This window comes from Oryctolagus cuniculus, chromosome 1, assembly GCF_964237555.1.
Source record: "Oryctolagus cuniculus chromosome 1, mOryCun1.1, whole genome shotgun sequence".
NCBI lineage: Eukaryota > Metazoa > Chordata > Mammalia > Lagomorpha > Leporidae > Oryctolagus > Oryctolagus cuniculus.
In genome coordinates, this window is record NC_091432.1 from 11983582 (window position 1) to 12009361 (window position 25780).

Consider the following 25780-nt stretch of genomic DNA (forward strand, 5'->3'; position numbering starts at 1 on the left):
CATTTAGTTAGTTTTAAATGGACTTATATGTTTTAAATCAGGTCACCTTAAACTTGAAGTGCATAGGAGACATCTAGGTTTCTGTTCTAGTGTTGAGATTTTGGGAAAGTATATTAGGGTTTTTCCACAGTAACAGAAAAATTAGCATATCCACTTGGTCATTAAAACTCCCCTCTGCTGAGTTTGCTCTCCAGTGGGCATAAGCCCAAGACACAAATATCTTCAGTTTTTTTTTCCCTATTCAGAGATATATTCAGAATCCTCATCTCCAGACTTTCTGTTACCAGTGTCCCAATCATATTCCTTTCAAGCTCTTGACCATCCATCCACAATTGGCCACAGACATGAATTACTATATATAGTCTCATGTATGGCCATTTCTCCTCCCTAGAAAAATAAACAACCAGGAGTGTTGCTTGAGGTTCTGCCCCCTGAGAAAACAGTCCTTCATCTCTGTCCTTCAGAGCTGCCCCAGAGAGGGGCTATTGTGCTGCACCTCGCCACTTTGGGGTAGTGCTTGGATATCATGCAGAATTTATATCTGGAAACAACGGTTGCGCTTTCTCATCCTCTGTCAGCTGGCCACAGGGAATGCCCCACAAAGCCATAGGTGCTTGGTGGGAGACAGAAAGCCATGTAGCAGGAATAGCAACCATGGGCAGTTAAGTTAAGCTGCTTCCTCATGGAACTTGCTCAGGCATACGCCATGTTTTTTTTTGTTTTTTTTTTTTTTTTTTTGTTTTTTTTTTTTTAATAATGAAACCTTGCTCTGCTCACCCAACTTTATGGCTTGGTAGGCCAATAACATTCAGTTCATGATGAGCAGCTCAGATTGCAAGGTAAATTGGAGGTTCATGGTGAAAAGATTCAATCTCTTCTAAATAAGGCCCAGTGGTAAGTCTTAGAGCTACCAAAGAGCTGGTTCTCAAAAGGAGGGTAGCTATCCAAAGAAGACAGTAGAGATTTTCCCCCAAATCCCATGGTTTACACTGTAATTCACCTATAGAATCTTCCGGAGGCTCTATAAACATCCATATATGCCACTGCCACTTTAAGCACTACCAGGTCTGCTGGATGAAGTGGCTCAAAGGAGCAGAATCTTTGTACAAGATCAAAACTGGCAGCTTTTCCAGTCCCTTGGTAAATAGACTGTATAGAACACCATGGCAATGGGCAATACATTCTGTAAGTGTGTGGATGGCTGTTTTAGTAGATACGCTGCACACTAAAGGAAAATCTGAGGGCCTCAAAATTCAGAGGCTCACTAGAGGTTGTGCCTCTTTTTTGATTGTAGGAAAATCCAGATGCAACAAATTATCCTTTACCTTAAAAGGCATAGCTAGAAATGGCCCATACAATTGGACCCCTGTAAGTTTTGCTGAATTCAAAGACCCCTGAAGTTTTGTTAAATTTATTTTCCATCACTTCAACATGGTTACTACTTCTTACTAATAGATTCAATCAGATTCAGTCATTCAAATGTCACCAGTGTGATCTCGTGTGGAAGAGAAAGAGGATCAATATCCCTGAAAACGGAATTATTACCTAGGGATATATAGTTGATATATCTATGAGGTAAGATAGTGAAGGTATATTGTTGGCTTTGCCAGCTGAAAGCAAACTGGTTCTAGTGGTCTTTATACACAAGGCTCGAGAAAAGGCATTTGACAGCCCAGTAACTGCATACTGGGTAGCAGGGAGTGCGTTTATTTTTGCAACAAACTCCATCTGGTACAGAAGCTGCAATCTGAATTATACCTGATCAAGCTGACTATAATTCATTGTCATTTACCCACATCCATATGTCTTCTGCACAGGTCAAATAGGCAAGGTGAATGTGTTAGTAATATTTCCCTTGCATCTTCCCAGTCTTTGATGGTGGTATTAATCTCCAGGAATATAGCACTGCTTTAGTTTTGCTATCATTGTAGGTAGAGGCAGCCTCAGTGGCTTCCATTTAGTTGTTCCCACGATAATATCCCTTACTCCACAGGACAGGAGACTAATGCGGGATGCTGCCAGTTACTGACTACAACTATTCCAATTATGCATTCTACAACTGGAGGAATAACCACAGGCCGGGTCTGGGGGAGTAACTGAGCCTCCTGTGACATACATCTGAGCTAAAACATCTATCATATAACCTATAGAAGCCTCTACCCCGAAGGGTGGACCTCAATGATGTTTTGGGTCTTCTGGAACTAGTGCCAGTGTGCAGAATTCTCTGAAATGTCCCCAAATGTACAGTTATTCTGGCCAAGGACTATAGGTCCCCATGGGGAAAACTGAGAGAAATAGTAGAAATTTTGACGGTGTTCTGAGGACCATCCTCATGGAGACCCAGACTCCCTATCATTAAGAGGTTTTAGATCAGCAAAGCGATTCAAATCTGGGAATTGACTGAGGAGGTACAGTTCCTTTTTTATGTTTCACACTAGGCTTTTGTTCACTTGACCTAGAACTTTTAAGCTTATATAGATCAAATAAGAGTTAATAGGATTTCTTTCTATTGCGCTTCCAGGAACATCAAAATCAACTAGACAACACCACAGGTCTTTGACTATTCTGATCACTGCTTCGACTCTGGTCTCTATTATGACAACCACATCCACTTCACCTCACAGTTGAAGGCTGTCACTTGGCCCCTGTCACCACCCCCCGGCCCCTGCCACCACCCCTGAGGAATCTAATTTCTCCCATTGCAAGAGGATCACAGTTCTCTACAAATGCTGAGACTCTCCCTTACCAATTTATTTGATAAAATCATTGGAGTAAAAGGTGTGTCTTTCCTATTCTACCCTCAAACCCTGCCCCCTCAGTTTTTAAATGATCAATCCACTCTAACGTTCTGATCACCCTAAGCATTTCAACTTTCCTGCTTCAGTAAACTAAGACAAGTCCAGAATTTGTAGCTCACTTATTGTTGGCACCTCTCAGATCCTATTCCAGCCAATAAAAACAAACAAACAAACAAATAACCTGTTAGAGCACCTTCCAACATCCAAGCTGCAATTCTGAATACAGATTTTCTGCTTAGTGGGACCATATCAGTAAATTCAGCCCAATACAATCCAACTTCATTCCTTCCATCATTATCTCACACATAGTAACATCTACCGATATTTCTCACACATTCCCTGGACTTCCGTCTGCTTAAATTAGAAAGCTTGAGGAGTCCTTTAGGACTGTAACACACCTCCTCACAGGTCATACCTTTTGTTTCAACTATAGGAAGCTTCTGGAACTTCTAGTTACAGGTCTTGAAACAAAAAACGGTGACAGAGATGAGCTCTAAGCAGAATCAGTACTATCTTCCTAGGCAAGTGTCTCTGGGAGGTCCTTACCGTTTCCTTAGGCAATGCAGGGTTCATCCTCTTAAATGGGGGGGAGGGGCTCTTTTTTACTGGCAAGAAAAACTTACCAGGATGTCCTCAGCTTCATCACTGTCTTCTCCTATGTCCCTACTCCAAGTTATAGGAGCCCATTCTTTTCTAACAATAGACACCTTGGGAATTCAGTTTGGACTGGAATCCAGCCACTTACAAGGTAAAGCAGATTTTGGGGTTTATTTCAGCAATCTTAGTCCCAGGGGGTGTAGGAGGTAAGGGTCTCTTTCGGGACAGACATAGAAGCTTTCAGATAAATTTTTTTTTTTAGCATTTGAGTTGGCAACTTGAATCCCAGGGCTCATTCTTTTCTCTTTCTAGTGTGTCGAATGATATTAGGAGATATCAATCTCTTTATACTTATTAATTTTTAAAAAAAATGCTCAAAAGTGTCATACACAGTCATTTAGATTCTTGTTTCTATTTTTTTTTTTTTTTTGACAGGCAGAGTGGACAGTGAGAGAGAGAGACAGAGAGAAAGGTCTTCCTTTGCCGTTGGTTCACCCTCCAATGGCTGCCGCGGCCGGCACGCTGCGGCCGGCGCATCGCGCTGATCCGATGGCAGGAGCCAGGAGCCAGGTGCTTTTCCTGGTCTCCCATGGGGTGCAGGGCCCAAGCACCTGGGCCATCCTCCACTGCACTCCCTGGCCACAGCAGAGGGCTGGCCTGGAAGAGGGGCAACCGGGACAGAATCCGGCGCCCCGACCGGGACTAGAACCCGGTGTGCCGGCGCCGCTAGGCAGAGGATTAGCCTAGTGAGCCGCGGCGCCGGCCTAGATTCTTGTTTCTTATAAGTGTTTAATTAGGAATATCCAATTATGATATTTTGTGAAACTGCATTGCCAGATTCAGTTATCTACTTACTCCTAGAAATCCAGTTGTTAGCATTTTCAATTCTGATGAGAGAGCTAATTCCAGAAACCCTGGAGCCAGCTCATAAAATCCATGCTTAAAGTTCTTTTCCTTTTAGTGCTACTTGCAAAACCAAAATTTGTATTATCCCAGGTCATCCAGAGAAAAAGACCAATAGGATGAGTATATAAACATACACACATAAGAAGATAAGGAATAAGCAATCTAGAACTAAAATAACATGAAATTGGGAGATATGGTAGAGAAACATCTAGGCCCTTGTCCCTGCTACATATGGGGCTTTGCTACATGCAGGAGTGTCCTGCGTTTTGATAGTGTACCAGGTAGGTCCTAACTAGCTGGAGATAACCAAGGACTTGAGATGTTGGCAGTTTTTTTCTCGTGCTAATTTTAATGTTACTGGCTTATATCCAAAGGTGATTAAATGTTCCACAGATATTGGTGGATAAGGAGAGATGAGAAGGACTCATCAATGCAGAATATGACTCTCTTCAGTCAAATTTAGGAGAATCATGTTCAGGACACATTAACACATTATCTATCTCCTCTTCTGGTTTTAGGCAGATCATCTGACCACTTAATCTATGATATATAAGCATTGTTTCAAACTGTTCACAAAGGAAGAAAGAAAATAAATCTCTCAAATATCAGTAACCCCAGAGTATATTTGCTACAACCTTGGGTAGGTTGTGGAAATGCTGAATTGTTAGAAATGGTTTGTGGATCCATAATTGTGTCAAATCGGCCCTAGTCTGATTGTCAGCATCTCAGAATACTTTCATCAATTTTCCTTCCTTCGGAGGTTCATTGCAGATGTGGTCAATGTCTCCCTTTATAACAGGAAGAAGCAAGTTTTTTTTTTTTTAATTTTAAATTATTTTTTTATAAACCCAGGTAGCACTTAGTCCTTACCCCCAATGCTTTGGTCTCCTTTCTTAAGGCAAATCTTCTTGGCATTTTAACTAAGATATGATATAGGATTTATAGAGGATGGATATATTCCTTTTCTGTAGGGAAATATAGAGAAAAAAGCAATACTAATTATTTTTGAGATAATGATAGCCCTGATTTCTCATTCTTTGTAATTTCTTGAAAGAAGCTTTTTGTATCAACCCACTGATTTTGGTATCTACTAAATAGCTATTGACTCTCCAGAAAAAAAACAAGAGCTACCTCTCAGATTTTACTCTTTCATCATGGCTTTTCAATGAGACTGGGTACATACCTTTTGATGTAGTTACCCCACTCCTGTGATTTTAAACTTTCTTAGGGCTTACTTGCTCCCTACACCCATGGAGTCACCCATTATTGGATGCCGGTAACCATGTTTACTTTCCACAAGAATGTTCACTAATTTAGTCATAGTTGATTAGACAACTGAAAGGCATCCAGTTCTAACTGAACCAACATTTCCCTCCCCAGGAAACTGCATTTAGCACTAACTCAGTGGAGTACCATTCTGGGCTTGTCTTTTGAACAAGAATTAATAGCACTGCTGTGTGCTATCTTATGGAAAGAAGAGTGGAAGGGCATCCAGAGTAAGGAAGGGAGGGAGAGAACTCCCTAAAAATTCTGACACTTTTCAATTCCCTTATTAAATTTTTTTTAGGTTTATCTATGCAGACACAGCTACATTGTCGCTCCCCCTCTTCGTGGAGGAATGACACTAAACCCTGCCTAGGCTTCATATCCGAGTCACAGCACCATTATGTCGCTCCCCCTCTTCGCGGAGGAACGACACAGGACCCTGCGCTGTTCTTTTGTCTGCTCGGCCCTCCCCGGGTTTGCTGCTGGTTCTTCCCGGGTTGGCTACCGACCCTTCCACCTCCGTGGAAGGGCGGTTCCCCCTAGCCACTTTCCCCACTTCCGCGGGGGAGCGGCACACCGCCCACCGGCTCTCTCGGGGGCTGCTCAGATGTTCCTCAGGTGTTCTTGGTGCATGTTGTCTCTCTCCTCCTTTATAGTCCTCTTCCACCAATCCCAACTCTGCTACCCACACGCCGAGCACGCTGCTCTCCTTCAATCAGGAGCAAGATCAGCTCCTGCAGCTCAGTCAATCAAATTTGCGAGAGGCAGCTTCGTAGAAGCTGTTTACTCCTCTCCCAGCGCCATATTGTGGGAGAGCAGATACATAGAATAAGTCTTAATTCGAGTAACAGTCTAGTCTGAGTTGCTCCCCACACTACATGTTTAAAATAAATTTTGCTGTTTTGTTTAGACTAGAGCCAAAGGATATATAACAAATCATCCTTTTCTTACACTCTAAAATAATGGCTCAGTCTCAAGGCTTGGGACAAAAGGCAGTATTTTGGTTCTAAAATGCATATAATTGCAGAGGCTGTGGTTAGCAGATTTCTCTGAGGATCTACTGGTACATTATCCTTCAGTGATATGGTTTTGTTCTACAAAACCGTTATCTTCAATTATTCTTTTTACTTTCACTGTTAGAGGGTTCTACATCTTCATATGTTGCCTTCTAGCATGCATTCCATGGGATGAGTGTATCTCTCTTGTTGATATTGGATTTGACTTTTCAACATGCTTGATTCATGGAATGACACATGTCAAAGCCTTATGAGGTACTGTAAGTTTCTATCATCTTTCTTTCTGATTTACCTGTGCTGTGAGAATATCACTTTCTAGGATTTTGTTGTTCTTTGGTGTGGATGCCAGAATGCAGACATGGAAAATGCTCACAGTCTACCTACAGTAAGTAAAAAATAAACTTTTGTTCTTGTCAGCCTGAAATTTTATAACCAATACCTCCAGGCAATGAAGTAGGAACATGGGGAGAAGGAATATACCATTTTGGAAACACAATGAAGGTGAAACTTTTGGAGGACAGAAGAATAACACTTAGAGAATGGGATACTTTTACTTCCTTGTCCTCATCCTCAGCAATTGTGGGATCTTGCCCTTGTGTTGGCTATTCAGGTAGAGAGACTTGAACAGAAATCATATGGAGGGAGTGATCTTCACAATGACAGAAGGCCAGGACTAAACTATTCCTCCAAGTTGTAGTTGTAGGCAAAATGTTTTAGGAGAAAGATCCTACTGACAGTACCTGGATGGGAAATTAGATAAGGGACTACAATTTTGTAGAGAATATTGCCAGTGCCATAGGAAGGTGGCAAGACTGAAAAAGAGGGACTTCCTTTTGAAGAACATAGCTGAACTCCACCAATTTGGATGTGGTCGGTAAAGCAGAGAGCTTTGGTAGTGAATAGTCTCAAACCAGACAAAACAATGTGAACTCAGATATTTTCTAGTCTGACTCATCACATGAGACTAATATTACCAAAGATTCTTAAGGGAGTCCTACATCCAGAAACTAAAGAAAGACAATGACCATAGAGGAAACACATAGAAGTATAACACCTGTTAGAAGATCAGAATCACAAAGCAAAAATAGATGAGGATCAGTCTTATCAAACAAATACGTGAGAAGGGCACAAAGGCAAACTACAGTGAAGTAGGAAGACAAGGCCAAAGGACATTCAAAACAAACAGAAGAAAATTAAAGAGCTAGCGAGACAAAGTCTAAACTTATCAATGGTGACTTTGAGAATTTTCTTCAACTTAAAGATACCTATGGACTGAACGGATCAAAAAGGATCCAATGATATGCTGCCTACAAGAAATGCACTTCACCAGTAAAGACATGCAGACTGAAACTGAAAAAAGATATTCTACCCAAATGGAAAATAAAAGTGAGTGAGAGTACCTATACTCCTGAGACAAAAGACTTTAAGACAAAAACTGTAAAAAATGACTAAAAATTACTATATAACGAACAAGGGATCAATTAAACATAAACAAATTTATATGTTTATAATTATTCATTGTAATTGTATAAATGCTAGATCACCCAATTCTATATGGTGGGGAATTTCAACACCCCACTTTCATAAACAGACAAAAATATCAATTAGAACTAAACTGTACTATGCATCAAATAGACTTAACAGATATTTGCATTCACCCAACAGCTGCAGAATACACATTATTTTCATTAGCACATGCAAGATTCCCTATGTTAGACTATGTTAGGATGTAAAACAAATCTCAAAAACATTAAAAAAGCATGTAATATATGTTTTATTATCACATTGGACTAAAATTAAAAATCAACAATAAAAGAAACTTTAAGAATTACAAAAATACATGGAAATAGAACAATATACTGTTAAACAAACAATGGGTTGTTGAATAAATAAAAAGGAAAATTTTAAAAATTTCTTGAAACAAATAAAAATGGAAACACAGCCTACCCAAACTTATGGTTTACGGTATAAGTTACACTAAGAGGGGAGAAATAGAAAGACCTTTAAAAAATAACCTAACAATACATTTTAAGGATGCAACAAGGCAGGAGAAGTCAAACACAAAACTAGAAGAAGGAAAGAAATAACAAAGATCAGAGAAGAAATAAGTGAAATATAGACTATGAAAACAATACCAAAGATGAGTGAAACAAATAACTCATTATTGAAAAATCAACAAAATATACAAATATACAAAATTGACAAAACTTTAGTTAGACAAAAAGAAAAAGAGGTGATACTTAAATAAGTAAAATAAGCAATGAAAAAGGAGAGTTGACAATTGATACCATGGAAAAACAAAGAGTCATTAGGGACTACTATGAATTGCTAAATGTGAACAAATTGAAAACCTAGAAGAAATACGTACATTCCTGGACACACAAAAGCTACAGAAATTAAGCTAGGAAGACATAGAAAATGTAAATAGACCAATAATGAATATTGAGATTGAATTATTAATAAAAATCTTCCAATAAAAAAGCCCAGCTGGATAACTTCACAGCTGAATTCCACAAACTTTTAAGGAAGAACTGAGACCAATTATTCCTCAAACTCTTCCAAAAATTTGAAAGGAAGGAAACTTCCAAGCTAATTTTTTGATAGAAAAACCAGAGAAGGATGTAACAAAAAAGGAAACTATAAACCAAAGTCCCTTATGAACACAGATGCAAAAATTCTCAACATAATATCAGCAAGTGGAATCTAACTGCATGTCAAAAAGATGATTCATAATGATTGAGTGTTATTACCCAAGAGTGTAACCAATGGTTCAGCATACACAAATCAATAAACATAATGAGTCAATCTGAAAGAATAAAGTATAATGATCATATGATCATCTCAGTAGACATAGAAAGGCATTCAATAAATTTCAATATCTTTGATGATAAAAACCCTGATTCAATTTGAAATAGAGGGATTGTACTTCCACTTGATAAAGGTGACATATGGAAAACCCATAGGTGACAGTATACTTAATGGGGAAAAGCTGAATGCATTTCCTCTAAGACCTAGAAGAAGACAAGTATATCTACTGTTATCACTCTTAGTAAAGTTTTCTTTTAAAGATTTTATTTATTTATTTGACAGGTAGAGTTACAGAAAGTGAGAGGGAGGGCCTTCCCTCCGTTGGTTCACTCCTCAAATGGCCGCCAGAGCCAGAGCTGCGCTGATCCGAAGCCGGGAGCCTCTTCCAGGTCTCCCATGTGGGTGCAGGGGCCCAAGGACCCGGGCCATCTTCCACTGCTTTCCCAGGAAACAGCAGAGAGCTGGACGGGAAGAGGAGCAGCCGGGACCAGAACCGGCATCCACATGGGACTCTGGCGCTGCAGGTGGAGGATTAACCCACTGCACCATGGCGCTGGCCCCATCTGATTCAATAAAGTTCTGGAACTTTTAGCCAGAGTAGTTAGTCAATAGAAAGAAATAAAAGCCATACAAATAGGAAGAGAAATAGTCCATTTATCCCTGTTTGCAGGTGATATGATTCTCTCTGTAGTAAAATCTAAGTACTTCACCAAAAGACTGTTAGAACTGGTAGATGAATTTAGCGACGTTGCAGGATACAAAATCACCACATAGAAATCAGTAAACATAAAACCAGAAACTACAAAACTACTGGAGGAAAACAGAAGAAACATTTTAAGACACAGATATAGGGGGCCGGCTCCCTGGTGTACTAGGTTAATCCTCTGCCTGCAGCACCTGCATCTCATATGGGCGCCGGTTCGAGTCCCGGTTGCTCCTCTTCCAGTCCAGCTCTCTGCTGTGGTCTGGGAAAGCAGTGGAGGATGACCCAAGTCCTTGGGCCCCTGCACCCATGTGGGAGACCAGGAAGAAGTACCTGGATCCTGGCTTCGGATCAGCACAGCTCCAGCTGTTGTGGCCATTTGGAGAGTGAACCAATGGAAGGACGACCTTTCTGTCTTTCTCTCACTGTCTGTAACTCTACCTGTCAAAGAAATAAACAAACTCTTTAAAAAATTTTTTAAAAGTTAAAAAAAGACACAGATCTAGGCAATGGTACACGGACAAAGAGCTGAAAGCACAGGCAACAAAAGCAAATACAGACCAGTTGGGATCATTTCAAACCAAGAAGCTTCTGCACAGCAAAGAAAACCTACAGAGTAAAGAAGCAACCTACAGAATGAGAAAAAATATTTCCAAACTAATCATCTGACAATGGATTGATATAAAGGATACATTATGAAGTGAAACAAAAAGTTAACAACACAAAGCCAAACAATCCAATTAGGAAGTGAATAAATGATCTGACTATATATTTATCAAGATAAGAAATACAAATGGCCTAGTAACATGAAAAAATACTCAAATCATTAACCACCAGCCAAAAACAAATCAAAACCACACTGAACTCTCCTGCTGCCCCAGTTATAATGGCTACCATTAAAAAGATAAAAACAACAAGTTCTGGTACTGATTTGGTGGGCAGGGAACCCTAACACATTGTTGGTGGGGGTGTAAATGAATATAGTCATTATGGATAATTGTATGGAGATTCCTTATATAACTAAAGATAGATCCACCATAAGATATAGCTATCAAAGAGATATCTTCATTTCTACTCTTTATTGAAGCACTATTCACCTCAGCCAAGATATGGACTCAACCTAGGTGTGCCCACTGATGGATGAACTGATAAAGAAAATGTTGGGGCATGGTAGAGTTAGAAATGTGCCAGGGGACTCCAATTCAATTCCATCAAGGTGGCATGTACCAATGCCATCTCACTAGTCAAAGTGATCAATTTCAGTTCACAATTGATCATAATGATAGGACTAAGAGTCAAAGGGATCACATAAACAAGACCAGTGTCTGCTAATACTAACTGATAGAATCAAAAAAAGGGAGAGAACGATCCATCATGGGAAGCAGGATACATAGCAGACTCATAGAATGGCAGATGTCCTAAATAGCACTCTGGCCTCAGAATCAGCCCTTAAGACATGTGGATCTGGCTGAAAAGCCCATGAGAGTATTTCAGGCATGGAAAGCCAAGACACTCTGGAAAAAAAAAAAAAAAGAGGACCTAAATGAAAGATCTCTGCGAGTGAGATCCCAGTGGAAAGAAGGGGCCATCAAAGAAGGAAGTACCTTTCTCTGAAGGGAGGAGAGAACTTCCACTTTGACTATGACCTTGTCTAAACAAGATCAGAGTCAGCAAACTCAAAAGGCCTCCATAGCCTTGGCAACTCATGACTCAGCCTAGGGTGATTACTGACGTCATAAACAAGAGTGTCAATTTGTTAAGTCAACAACAAGAGTCACTGTGCACTTACTCCTCATGTAGGATCTCTGTCCTTAATGTGCTGTACATTGTGATTTAATGCTATACCTAGTACTCAAACAGTATTTTTCACTTTGTGTTTCTGTGTGGGTGCAAACATTGAAAGCTTTACTTAATATATACTAAATTGATCTTCTGTATATAAAGATAATTGAAAATGAATCTTGATGTGAATGGAATGGGAGAGGGAGCGGGAGATGCGAGGGTTGCTGGTGGGAGGGAAGTTATGGGGTGGGGAGAAAGCCATTGTAATCCATAAGCTGTACTTTGGAAATTTATATTTATTAAATAAAAGTTAAAAAAAAGAAAATGTTGGGGCTAGTGCTGTGGTGCAACGAGTTAAGCTGCTGTTGTAATGCCAGCATCCCATGTTGGAGTGATTGTTCGAGTCCCAGCTAGTCTGCTTCCAATCCAGCTTCATGCTAACGTATCTGTGAAGGCAGCAGAGGATAGCAGAGGATAGCCCAAGTGCTTGGGCGCTTGCCACCCCATATTGGAAACAAGAGTGTTGGCTCTTGCCTTGGCCTGGTGAGACCTAGCAGTTGCTGCCATTTGGGAGCATACTAGTGGATGGAGGATCTCTCTCTGTCTCCCTCTTTGTTGCTCTGCATTTCAAAGCAATCAATCAATATTAAAAAAATGTGTTATGTATACAGTAGCATATTAGCCAGCCATAAAGAAGAATTAAATCCTTCTTTATGGAAAATAAGAAATAGATGGAACTGTAGGACATTAAGTGAAATATTCATTAGGTAGACACAGAAAGACAAAATACATGTTTTCCCTTATGTAGTAGCTTTTAAAAAAGGCAAACAGAATGTAGAATGGTGATGACTAGAGGTTGAGAAATATGGGAGGAGGAGGGGGGAGGAAGACAATGGGTGCCCAATCACAGTAAAATAGAAGGAATATATTCCAGTGTCTCACAGAACAGTGGGATTACTACAGTTCACAACAACCAATTAATACATTTTATGAAGAACTAGAAAAGTAGAGCGTGAAGACTCCAAATATGAAAAAATTATAAGGAGATGGAATTCTGACTGTTGTGATTTCACCTGTACATTTATAAATCTTAAAATGTCAGACTGTACCCCATAATTGTGTATAATTACTATATGCTAAGAAAAAGCTATAAAGTGTTTGTGGAAAGTAAAAAACTTCAATAAAAAAGAATGAATGGCAGAAAACATCTCAAAACTGGGCAAAAATACGAACATCGGCTGAATGAATTTAGAGGTCTCCTAGCAAATTCAAACAAAAATAGAGCTCACTAAGACACAGCACAACACACTATCAAAAAGAAAAGAAAAAGAAGAAATTCCGAAAGTTTTGGGAGAAAAGAAGTGTATCAGATTCAAGGGAACCCCAATACAGGTATCAGCCAGACTCCTCAACAGAAATCTAGTGGGTCAGGAGTATGTGGGATGGTGTACACAAAGTGCTTAAAGAGAAAAAAAGCCTTGCCAACCAAGCTTATTTTTCTGAAAAAGTACTTCAAACTGAGGAAGAAATAAAGACTTTCCCAACAAACAAAAGGAGAGGGAATTCATTACCACTAGACTTGCCTTGTAAGAACTGTTAAAAGGGAATACTTCAAGCTAAAGTGGAAGGTTGCTAATTAGAAATAGAAAAACATGAAAGTATAAAACTCACTGGGAAGATCTCATATACAAATTCATAGCACTGCAGTACTTTAATGATGATGTGTAACAATTTACAATTCTAGTATAATGTTGAAAGACAAACTACTAAGATAATTATAGCTAAGTTAACCTGTTAATGGGTTGTGTAACATAAAAAGATGTAAATTGGAACATCAAAAACAGAAAGTGTGGTGAGGGGAGTGAAAGCACAGAGCTTTTGTATGTGAGCAAAGTTAGGCTGTTCTCAGTTTGAGACAGACTGGTGTAGTTATAATGTTTTAGGCAAGCCTTATGGTAATTACAAAGCTAGAATCTATGGTAGGTAAGCAATAGATTAAGAGAACACACCACAACAAAATTCAACAGATCACAGAGAAAGACCACTGATTGGTGTAAGGGATCAAAAGAACTACAGCACAGTCAGAAAACAATTACCAAATTGTCAACAGTGGGGCCAGTATTGTGGTGCAGCAGATTGGTCCACCACTTGCAATGCTTGCATTCCTTACGGAGCACCAGCTGATTCCCAGGTGCTCTGCTTCCAATCCAGATCCCTGCTGATCTGCCTGGGAAGGCAGCGGAAGATGGCCCACGTCCTTGGTCCTCTGTCATCCATGTGTGAGATCTGGATGGAATCCAGGCTCCTGGCTTCTGCCTGGCCCATCCCTGACTATTGTGGCCATTTGGGGAGTGAACCAGAGAATGGAAGATCTCCCTGCTTTTACCTTTCTCTCTCATTCTGTCACTGTGCTTTTCAAACAAACAATAAATCTTTAAAAATTGACAGTATTGTTTTATCTATCAATAATTACCTAAAACACAAATGGATTAAATTCTCCCGTCAAAAGACACAGAGTGGCCGACACAGAGTGACTGAATAGATAAGCAACCCTAATATTTTGCTGCCTACAAGAAGCTCATTTTGCCTTTCGTGTATTTTGAAAGTAAAGGGATGGAAAGAGACACTCCATGCAAATGGAAATCACGGAAAGTATGAGTAGCTGTACTAGTATGCAATAAATGGACTATGTCTAAAACTGGAAAACGAGCTAAATAAAGTCATGATGTAATAATAAAGGAGTCAATACATCAAGAGGATATGAAAATAATAAATATAAATACAGCCAACATCAGAGCACCTAAATATAAGTGGTTATTAATAGTGCTGAAAGAGGGGCTGGCGCTGTGGCATAGCAGGTAAAGCTGCTGCCTGTGGTGCCAGCATTCCACATGGGTGCTGGTTCAAGTCCTGGCTGCTCGACTTCTGATCCAGCTCTCTGCTATGGCTTGGGAAAGCAGTAGGAGATGGCCCAAGTCCTTGGGCCCCTGCACCCATGGGAGAGACCCAGAAGAAGCTCCTGGCTCCTGGCTTCAGATTGGCCCACCTCTGGCCATTGCAGCAATTTGGAGAGTGAACTGACGATGGAAGACTTCTCTCTTTTTCTGCTTCTGCCTCTCTGTAACTCTGCCTTTCAAATAAATAAATAAATTTTTTAAAAAAATTGTGCTGAAAGAAAAGATAGACTATAATACAATAATAGTAGGCATCTTTAATACCGCACATTAGCAACAGGCAGATTATCCAGGCAGAAAATCATTGAGGGGACATTGGACTTCAACTTTAGACCAAAAGGACCTAGCAGATATATTCAGAAAATTCCATCCAGTGGCAGCAGAATACACATTCTTCTCAAGCATACAGGGACACAGTTCCGGGTTCCGGATACTTTCTATATTAGGTCATCAAACAAGTTGTTTTAGTCTTCTTTGTGCAACTATAACAGAACACCACAGATTGAGTCATTTAAAATGAAAAGGAATGTATCTGCTCATGGTTCTGGAGGCTGGACATTCCAAGAGCGAAGCAGGAGCATCTGACAGGGCCTTCATGCTGTGTCTTTCTATGGCACAAGGGTATATATATATATATATATATAGAGAGAGAGAGAGAGAGAGAGAGAAAAGGTTGTCTAACTCATCTGTGAAAATGAGCACAGTTTCATTAATTGATTCATGATGGCAGAGACCACATGGCCAATAGCATCTTAAAGGTTTCATCTCGTAATACTGTTACAATGACATTCATATTTTAACATGAGTTTGAGAGGTGACAAACATTCAAAGCACAGTACTAGTCTTAAAAAGTTAGGAATTATATCAAGTATGTTTTCCAACCACTATGGAATTAAACCAGAGATAAATAACATGAGAAAAATTGAAAAAGTCAGAAATATGTGCAAATTAAGCAATATTAAATAGCCAGTGATTCAAAGAAGACATCAAAAAGCAAATAAAAAAGTATTGCAAGGCAAACTGCAATGGGCACACAACTTCTAAAAGGATAAGAATCTATATGAAGAAAAATAAAGATCTCAAGTAGAAAAGTTAACCTTATACTGAAAGGAACTAGGGAAAAAACACACAAAAAGCAAGGCCCAAAGTTTGTGGAATAGATAATCTAGAAAAAAATGAACAGATTTCAGGAAATATAAAACCAAGCAAAACTGAATCATTAGTAACTAGAAAATATGAATAGATCAATAATGAAAAAGGAGTTTGAATTGATAAATAGAAAGTAGCAAAGTCTCCCGTCAAAGCTGAGGAACTGACAGCCTCACTGCTGAGTTTTGGCAGATGTCTAACAAGGAGCTAATGCCAATCCTCTTAACCCCTCCCTAAATATTAAAGACAGGAAACACTTCTAAACTCATTTTATGAGTCCAGCATTACTCTGACATCAAAGTCAGACAAGAACTCTGTTGGAACAAAATACTACAAGTCAATATCTATGAACACAGATGCAAAAATCCTCAACAAATTAGTAGCAAACAAACTCAACGCTCTACTAAAATGATCATTCACCATAATCGAGTAGGATTTATTCCTGGGATTCAGGCATAACTAAACATTACAAATCAACATCTGATATACCACGTAAGCACAAGAAGGATAAATATCACAGAAGCGTCTCAATAAGATGCAGAAAACACGATGAAATTCAGCATCCTTTCATGATAAACGCTCCTAACAAATTACATGAAGGGATGTACCTCAACACAATGAAGGCTGTATATGGCTAGCCCCACAGCTACCTTCATACCCAACAGTGAAAAGCTCAAAGCTTTTACTCTAAGACCAGGAACAAGATAATGTTCCTTATTCTTATCATTTTTATTCAACATGTACTGGAAGTCTCAGCCAAGGGTCTCCTATGGCAATACAGAATATTAGGATGAAAAGAGAAAACAAACACCGGTTTAAACAGGAACTCAAATTGGGCAGATGCTAGGAACTACAGTCTCTGTCACGGGGCTGCAACTCACAAAGTCATCTCCCCAGTTAGCGTTTACTTACTTAAAATGATGGAAGATTCTCCCAGGCAATGCGAGGTAAGCCACCTTGATATCTGAACCACGCTGAACTGTGTAGGATGAGCATGGATCGTCTCAACTCGACTGTTACCAGTTAAAACGTTCCTAGCGATAGGAGCACACAGGATAAGGGGGTCCAGGGTGCCAAGGCAGGGCAAACCTTGACCCGAATGTGATCTGTCTCGGTTCAGGATTTCGGGACTGGTGGTGCCTGGTGGGCGCTGCTTCCTTGACGGTGCCCCTCATCCCCTCTCGTGGGGTTCTAACGCCGCGGTTGTGGCCAAGAGCGTGGCTTGGAGGGCGAGGGCATGGCACGAGAAGACCCGCGTGGACACCTGAGCCGGCTGGGGCTCCCACAGCTCAACCGATGCTGCGGGGTCCCAGGAGGGCGGGGTCGTGGACAGGCGGAGATGCGGCCCTTTTTGGCTGCGTGGGCGTCATCCTCTCCTTGTGCCTGGGCACCCTGCGGGGAAGAGGCAGCGCTAGGCCTCGTGAACTGCAGAGACAGCCCCCTTGGAAGAAGCATCATTATGGGAAACTCCCTCACATCAAGAATGTTTTACACAATAGAGTGGTTGGTTCCAAGGCTGGGAAGAATAGCTAACATGATTGGTCCTCAGTTTATTCTGTCCATAGGAGACGCTCATGCTGCAGAACTTTGAAGGCCAAAGCTATTCCATAATTATGGCCTAGTACTATAATTAGGTACTTCATAATTTAAACTGATTAAGGAGAAGCCAGGGGTGAGATATTTAGAATTTTCCCAGTTGGCGACTTCCATGAAGTTAGGTGCCCTATCTCCCTTTTTCCCTTATGTCTGTTTGGTTATTCCTCTTCCCCAACCCACCTCTTTCTGCTGTCATTAGTTATTAGCAGTGTACAGCACCGGTGTCTGGCACATGGTAAGAATAGATGGGTGAATGAGCTATAGACCCATAAGCTCCTTTGCCTGCCATCCAAAAACTTACTCCAGAATCTAATAGTCTAATGAGAAATAACTTTAGACCTTACACATTCATAGATACCAGAGGGTTACTACTGGGGAGAGAGAGTTGGCTAAATACACATCCTTTTGGGGTGGATTATAATCTCTAATATATAATTTTCCAAGAAAAGAAAGGACCAAAATCACGCAGGTAAAACACTTAGCACAGTAAATGCCAATAAATGGTGTGCAAATATGTATTTCTATTCCTAAACTGAAGAAGTACATGTCTAAGATTTGTAAGTCTAGATTCTGAAAAAATTAACAGCAGGGTATCTTGGTGTGAAACAGAAGACTGCCTCCTTTACTTTCTCCTTTCATCATCCTAATTTTAGGCCATTCACTGGTATAAGACTGCATGAATCTGTATTGGCAGACTCTAGGGGATATGTGTGGGAGGGAATTCTAATTTCAGCCCTCATTGTCTCTGATAGGTGGCATCATTAGTCCTGTACCACTTTGGGAACCCCTAACTCCCATTGAGATTAGTATATTTGATCTTATTGCTGCATCACCCATTGAAATGGCTGACTTACAAAAGCCAGCTCCTCAGGGTGCCTTCTGGAACACCTTAGGGAAGTCATTAGATTATGTTGTTAACGTAACAGATTCATTTCAAAGTTCCCATTTCTCTGAGTCTTCAGACTTCTTCTAACACTTGCAAGTGAAGTTCCAGTATGTCAGGTGACACTAATTATAAGCCCAGTTCCAGCTGGTAACTAATAAACCATTAAGTTGTTCCCAGGTATTTGATTTAAATTTCTGAATCCTGAATAAGGGCAACCTTGCCAATGAATTTGACCTAATGGATTCCTGTATTTTTAGGAAGTCTTATGCAATCCAAAGGAAACTTCTTTAATTTGGTGAAAATTATAAACTAAACTCACTCTAAATATATATTATGGGTGTCTTAGCTATTTAGGGCTACTACAACTAAAGCCCATAGATTGGTAGTTTATAAATAACATAAATTTATTATAGATGTGGAGGCCAGAAGTTCAAGATCAGGGCCAGCATGAATGGGTTATTGCAAAGGCTCTCTTCCAGCTTGTGGACTGCCAGCTTCCCGTATTCTCACATAATGGAAAGACAGAGTGGGTTCTTTGGCCTGTTTTTATTTTTTAAGACTTATTTATATATTGAAGAATTTACACAGAGAGAAGGAGATGCAGAGAGAGAGAGAGAGAGGACTTCCATCCACTGATTCACTCCCCAATTGGCTGCAACGGCCACAGCTGTGCCAATCTGAAGCCAGAAGCCAGGAGCTTCTTCTGGGTCTCTCCCACGTGGGTGCAGGGGCCCAAGGACTTGGGCCATCTTCTACTGCTTTCCCAGGCCATAGCAGAGAGCTGGATCAGAAGTGGAGCAGCCGGGTCTTGAACGAGTGGCCATATGGGATGCCAGCACTGCACATGGCAGCTTTACCCGCTACGCCACAGAGCCAGCCCTTTGGGGCTGTTCTTATAAGGGCACTAATCCTATTCATAGGACTCCACTCTCATGATCTAATCACATCCAAAAGGCTCCATCTCTAAATATCATCACATTAGTGATTAGTTTTCGATAAAGGAAATTTTGGGGAACACAAACTTGAGTTCCTAGCAATGGGGAGACTGAGATTTTTTAATTTGGGGAGAAATCAAAGATGCTCACTATTGCTGTTATGATTATCACTGACCTGGAAAATATTGAAAAATAAAAATAATAAGTAGTGAAAAGCTTGGAAACAAAATGGTAAAATGATATGGATGGTAAGACTATTTATTTTGGAAAGTCAGTGATTTTTACTGAAATGCTGTTATAAATAAGAGGATCTTTGTCTAGGTTTAAAAGATCCAAAATCAACCTACAAATACCAGTATCATTTTCATGTACATCAGTAGTACCTAACCACAAAATGTAATAAGATTAAGACCACATTCATTATAGCAAAATTTATAAAGCGTCCAGGTATTAATTTAACCATGTGTATATAAAACCTTTATGGAGAAAACTTTAAAAGCTCTTACTATGGACATAAAAGATAATTCAGATCATCTTAACAAATGGAGTGACTATCCATGCTCTTGGATGTGATGACAATATCATAAACATGAATATTAGTCCAAAATTGGTATATTAATTACATGAAAATTTGTCAATTTCTTGGAGAAATTTGATAAATTAATTTTAATAAAAGTTCATGAATACTGTTAGCCTTAAAAAAGAATAATAAAGAAGGACAAACTTGGGCCACCGCTGTGGTGCAGCAGGTTAAAGCCCTGCCCTGAAGCGCCGGCATCCAAAATGGGTGCTGGTTCTAGTTCCAGCTGCTCCTCTTCTGATCCAGCTCTCTGCTATGGCCTGGGAAAGCAGTAGAAGATGGTTACAGTCCTTAGGCCCCTGCACCCATGTGGGAGATCCGGAAGAAGCTCCTGACTCCCGGTTTCGGATCAGCGCAGCTCCAGTGGTTGTGGACATCTGGAGAGTGAACAAGTGGATGGAAGACCTCTCTCTCTGTCTCCACCTCTCTCTGTAACTCTGTCTTTCAAATAAATAAAATAAAATAAAAAGGACAAACATATGCTACAAGTTCCTGAAACATATATGTGGGAGCTTAACATAGAATAAAGATAAAACAAAAATAAATGGCAATGGATTAATTATTCAGTAATAAATTGTTGGGAAAGCAATTTTTTAAAAAATTTATTTGACAGGTAGAGTTATAGATAGAGAGAGAGACAGAGAGAAAGGTCTTCCTTCCATTGGTTCACTCCCCAAATGGCCACCATGGCCATCGCTGCGCCAATCCAAAGCCAGGAGCCAGGTGCTTCCTCCTGGTCTCCCATGTAGGTGCAGGGGCCCAAGCACTTGGGCCATCCTCCACTGCCCTCCTGGGCCACAGCAGAGAGCTGGACTGGAAGAGGAGGAACCAGGACCAGAACCCGGCGCCCACATGGGATGCCAGCACCACAGGCAGAGGATTAACCAAGTGAGCCATGGCACCGGCCCCGGGAAAGCAATTTTTCTAAATAGAGATAAATGCTAAACTTAGACTCTTATCATCACATAAAAGGTAGATTTTAGATGTGTGAGGGCTCTAAATAGTAAAAGCAAAACTTAAAAATTAATTGAAAGAAATTTATGACAGGAATACATATAATGGAATAAAATGACTTCAGGAACACAATTGAAATATATTAACCATATAGCAAATAATTGTTGGATTTGCATTAAAAAGAGAAAAACTAGAGTCAGAAAGGATAAAAATGATTGGTAATCAGAAATTCAAACTGAAAAGTAATTATTTACAATAGACTTGTAAGATTGCTAAAAAGCTGGAGAGTTCTAACTGTAGAAGGATGTGGGGTTTGAGCTCCCTCATGTTGTGCCTTGTGGGAGTATAAGCTATAGCAATCTTTCTGGAAGAGCCATCCAGCACTACTTAAGTTCATTACATAGATGCACACAATTTAGTCCACAATTCTGTTCATAGAGAATTTTCCATAAAAGATATATGTATGAACATTCATTGCAGGGTTATTCAAGGAGCCAGAGAATTGGAGGCCACCCAGGTGTCCCTCACTGCGAGGGTAAATGGGTAAAGGTGCATTTCATATTCAGAGTTAACAGTTTAGATACACTATTTGCAATCTGAATATATTTTCAAAATATGGTGCTGATTAAGAGAAGTACATGTTTATGTGGACACATGTGCATATACAATGCACACTATCCCATCCACATGACTTATGTATACAAACATATGTTTAAATAGAATAGTATGCATTTTAAAATATGCAAACAAAAATATGCATATTCATCAAGTGAGGATGTCAGCGAAATGATGGGCTGGGATATTTTAGCTCTTATTCCAACACAGAAGCATGGATTTTGGCAAACACTCAGAGCCGAGAATGTCTTTGTGGGAGCCACAGAGTCTAGCTGAGGTTCCAGCACACCATGGAGTGGGATATCTGAGTGCACGCCTTGATGAGGGTAAGAAGAACAGTTTCATTTTATCTGCATCCCTCCCTCCCCAAGGAGGCCTATTTCCTTGCTGAGGGAGGCATCTGACTTCTCCCTTGTGAGATGCTGCCCGTGAGGCCCATTTCTGTCTTTTCCCAATCACAACACTGAGAGTAATGTCAGGGCTAAATCAGAAGGTACAAGTGGGCACAGGAAGGAGAAGGAGTGTGCAGAACTGATGTGTGGATTTTAAGAGCAGGTGGCAGATCCTGCTAAGCAGCTCACGGACTCCAAGAGGCCTGTCCATGAACCTGCATGATGACTTGCTTGAGGACTCTTGAAGAGCTGATGTGCTGTCCTACCACTCTGGGAAAAATATATGGATATTGCCCCACATATAACCATACACAGTGCAGAGTGAGCTCCTACAGATGGCAGTTGGACCTCAACTCAAAATGGGAAAAAAATTTTAAGGCCTGAAACTCTGACTACTAGATGAAAAAAATAGGGAAAATATTCCTATATACTGGTCTGGGCAATGATTTCTTGGACTTGGCCCTACAAGCACAGGCCACAAAAATAAAAATACACAAAATCGAAAGCTTCTTTGCAACAAAGGAAACAATAAGCAAGATGAAAAGGCCAACCATATTGTGAGAAAAAATATTTGCAAACCATATATATGACATAGAATTAATAACCAAAATATACAAGGAACACAAACAACTGAGTGGCAAAACCAACAACAACCAAAAAAAAAAAAAAACCCCAACAATTTAAAAATGGGCAAAGGATCTGAATAGACATATTTTAAAAGAAGTCATAGAAATGACTGACAGTTATGTGAAAATGTGCTCAAATCAGTAATCATCAGGGAAATATACGTCAAAAACCACAATGAGATATTGCTTCATACTTGTTAGGATGGCTGTTTTATTTTAAAAACATTTTAGATATTGATGAGGATCTGGAGAAAGAGAATCCTTGGATACTGTTTGTGGGAATTAATTTGGCCAAATATAGAAAACTGTATGGAGATTCCCCAAAATACTAAAAGTAGAACTACCATATTATCCAGCCACGTGACTTCTAGGTATATATCCAAAAGAAACTGAAATTTGGATTTTGAGAGATATTCGCACTTCCATGTTCACTGAAGTGCTATTTATAATAGGCAAATACAGAAACAAACTAGATATCCTAATGGCCAAATGGATAAAGGATTTGTGGTTTGTGTGTATATATTTCTTTTTTTTCTCTATGTCTGAAACATCACTCAGTCTTCAAAGGAAAAAAGTCATTCCAAATGTGACAGTATGGATGGACTTGGAGTATATCATGTTAAGTGAAACAAACCACAGAAATATAAATACTGTATGGCTTCAATATATGGAATCTAAAATTAGAAGTATGGAGTATAAAACAATGATTAGATGGGCTGAGACAAGGGGGAAATAGGTAGGTGTTGACTAAAGGGTACAAAGCTTCAGTTATGGAAAATAAGTTCTGGAGATGTACTCTGCAGTATAATGTCTAGGTAAGTATACTATATTGCATACTTATAATTGCTAGCTAGTAGGGTAAATCATATGTTAAATGTTAAACAAACCAAAATGAAGGGGAGGAAACTTTTGGAGGTAATGGATATCTTTCTGGCTTTGAAACTCACTGAGATGTATGCATTAGCTAGATAAAGCCTTATATATGCCAATTACAGAACATTCTATAGAATAAAATTGTAGTTTAAAAATGCACATTTAACACAAAGAAATGGTTCCTCATGATGGGAGACGATTGAGAGTGAAATGTAGAAATTTAACAGATTTAGTGAGACAGTATCAGTAAAATATTTTATAAGATTGACAGTATGGTAAATGTAATCATTACAGTATCATTTGTGGCTAGGGCATTAGACAAAGATAACTGGACCTTCTGGGAAACTAAAGGCCATACTGCTTTTAAGGAAAGTGTTGGAGTTAATTAGTGGACATTAATTAATGAAGTTTTAATTTTGTAAGGATATGGATGATTCAACATGCCTTCTCCTCAATGACAAAGTTTGCAGATTTCAACAATGCTCATTGAGAAGGAATTACCTAGAAGTAATGTGTTAAGAGTATGGTGTGCTTAGTTATTACTGACCCAGAGAAAACTACCCAGGCTTTGGGGAAGCTTATACTTTAGGCTAATTTTATTCTAATTAAGGAAATAAAGAATTCCTTGAGTTGGCATTTTTCTTTTCTTTTTTTTTTTTATTTATTTGACAAGTAGAGTTATAGACAGTGAGAGAGAGAGAGAGACAGAGAGAGAGGTATTCCTTCCGTTGGTTCACTCCCCAAATGGCCGCCACGGCCGGCGCTGTGCCAATCCGAAGCCAGGAGCCAGATGCTTCTTCCTGGTCTCCCATGCGGGTGCAGGGATCCAAGGACTTGGGCCATCCTCCACTGCCCTCCCAGGCCACAGCGGAGAGCTGGACTGGAAGAGGAGCAACTGGGACTAGAACCCGGCGCCCGCATAGGATGCCAGACCGTAGGCAGAGGATTAACCAAGTGAGCCACGGCGCCGGCCCCTGGGTTGGCATTTACAATATTGCTCTATCAATATTAGGCTTCTTTCCTTCCTCCCCACCTTGTTTGTAATTACGTCTGTATTGGAGAACCTGTCCCCATTTCTGGAAGTTTCCAGAGCTGAAATAATTCCTTAACTCAAACTGAAGCAACATTATATTCAACATCTTCTACACAGCAAATATAACCAGAATCATTCATTCTAATTTTTATTTATAGGATGAGGCGGGAAAATCACTGGGACAAACTCCACTAGCGTATTTTCTAGAAAAACTCTTGAAGAAAACAGTGCCTTTCTCTCTTTACTCACGATTAAACTTTTTTATCCCGGACTGAATTCATTATGGTTTTGTTCTTCAACGTGTAACAAAAGGTTCCTTTGTACCATGAACCTGAGGTAAGGTAAAGTGTTAATAAATGGGTCATTAATGGATTCTAGTGGTCTTGTAGTAAGTCATGGAATGATCCTAATACATGACTTTCCCAGTTAAGTCCCTATTCTGACCTGGAGGGTGAAGCAGAGACACAGCAGGCAGAGATTAAGAGCAAGGGCATGATCAACTCAACATACACACTACTCCTCTCAGCATATTCTCTTGTCTTCTGCACATTAAAAAATGTGAATATAATAATTTGCTTAAATGGGTAAAAGTTAAACTGTGAAGTAAAATATATTTTTTGCCATTTTCTTCTTTTCCTTGGGGGGAAAAAAAAAGAATGTAATGCTATGATTAATAATTACTGTGCCAAGGAAGAATTTACAATAAATGAAAAGTAGTTCATTACTTCATTATGGTTTAACAATGCTGCATTTATCCAGCTCCATTTATATGGATTAATTGTAAATAATACACAAACCAAATTAGCATGAAGACTTTCTTTCTGGGGACTGCGTTGTGGTGTAGTGGGTAAGACCGTCACCTGCAAAGCTGGTATCCCATATGGGTGCCGGTGTGAGATGCAGCTGCTCACTTCTGATCCAGCTCCCTGCTTATGTGCTCGGGCCCCTGTACCCACACAGAGATTTGGAAGAAGCTCCTGGCTCCTGGCTTCAACCTGGCACAGCCCAAGCTGTTGTAGCCATTTGGGGACTGAACCAGCAGATGGAAGATCAATTTGTCTCTCTCTCTCACTCTGTCCCTTCCTCTCTCTGTGTTACTCTTTCAAGTAAAAAACATAAATCTTTTAAAAAAGAGTTTCTTTCTTTATATATTTAATATGTAAATATATTTATGAATAGAACTTGACAATTTATATTTTACCTTTCCTCCAATTAATAATATAGGAAAATTTCCCTATGTCTTTAAATATTCTACTACAAATGTATCTTAGTTATCCCACAATGGTATGAATATAATGAATAATTCTCTTT

General features: G+C 39.7%; 1 protein-coding gene across 12 annotated transcripts in view; it reads right to left on the reverse strand.

Annotated features, from left to right (window-relative positions):
* LOC103351662 (membrane-spanning 4-domains subfamily A member 8) overlaps positions 1-25780 on the reverse strand; it is a 71129-nt gene that overhangs the window by 22062 nt on the left and 23287 nt on the right. For 6 of the 12 annotated variants that reach the window (XM_051854556.2, XM_051854548.2, XM_008271912.3 and 3 more), the window contains one exon: positions 5172-5266. The exons of 2 other annotated variants lie outside the window; for them this stretch is intronic. In XM_051854556.2, coding sequence (XP_051710516.1) covers positions 5172-5216 — 45 coding nt within the window. In that variant the 5' untranslated portion in view covers positions 5217-5266. Of the gene's footprint in view, positions 1-5171; positions 5267-10427; positions 10536-16891; positions 17349-24718; positions 24801-25780 lie in introns of those variants that run through there. 4 more of the 12 variants (XM_051854588.2, XM_008271927.4, XM_008271932.4 and 1 more) reach the window with 4 other exon arrangements.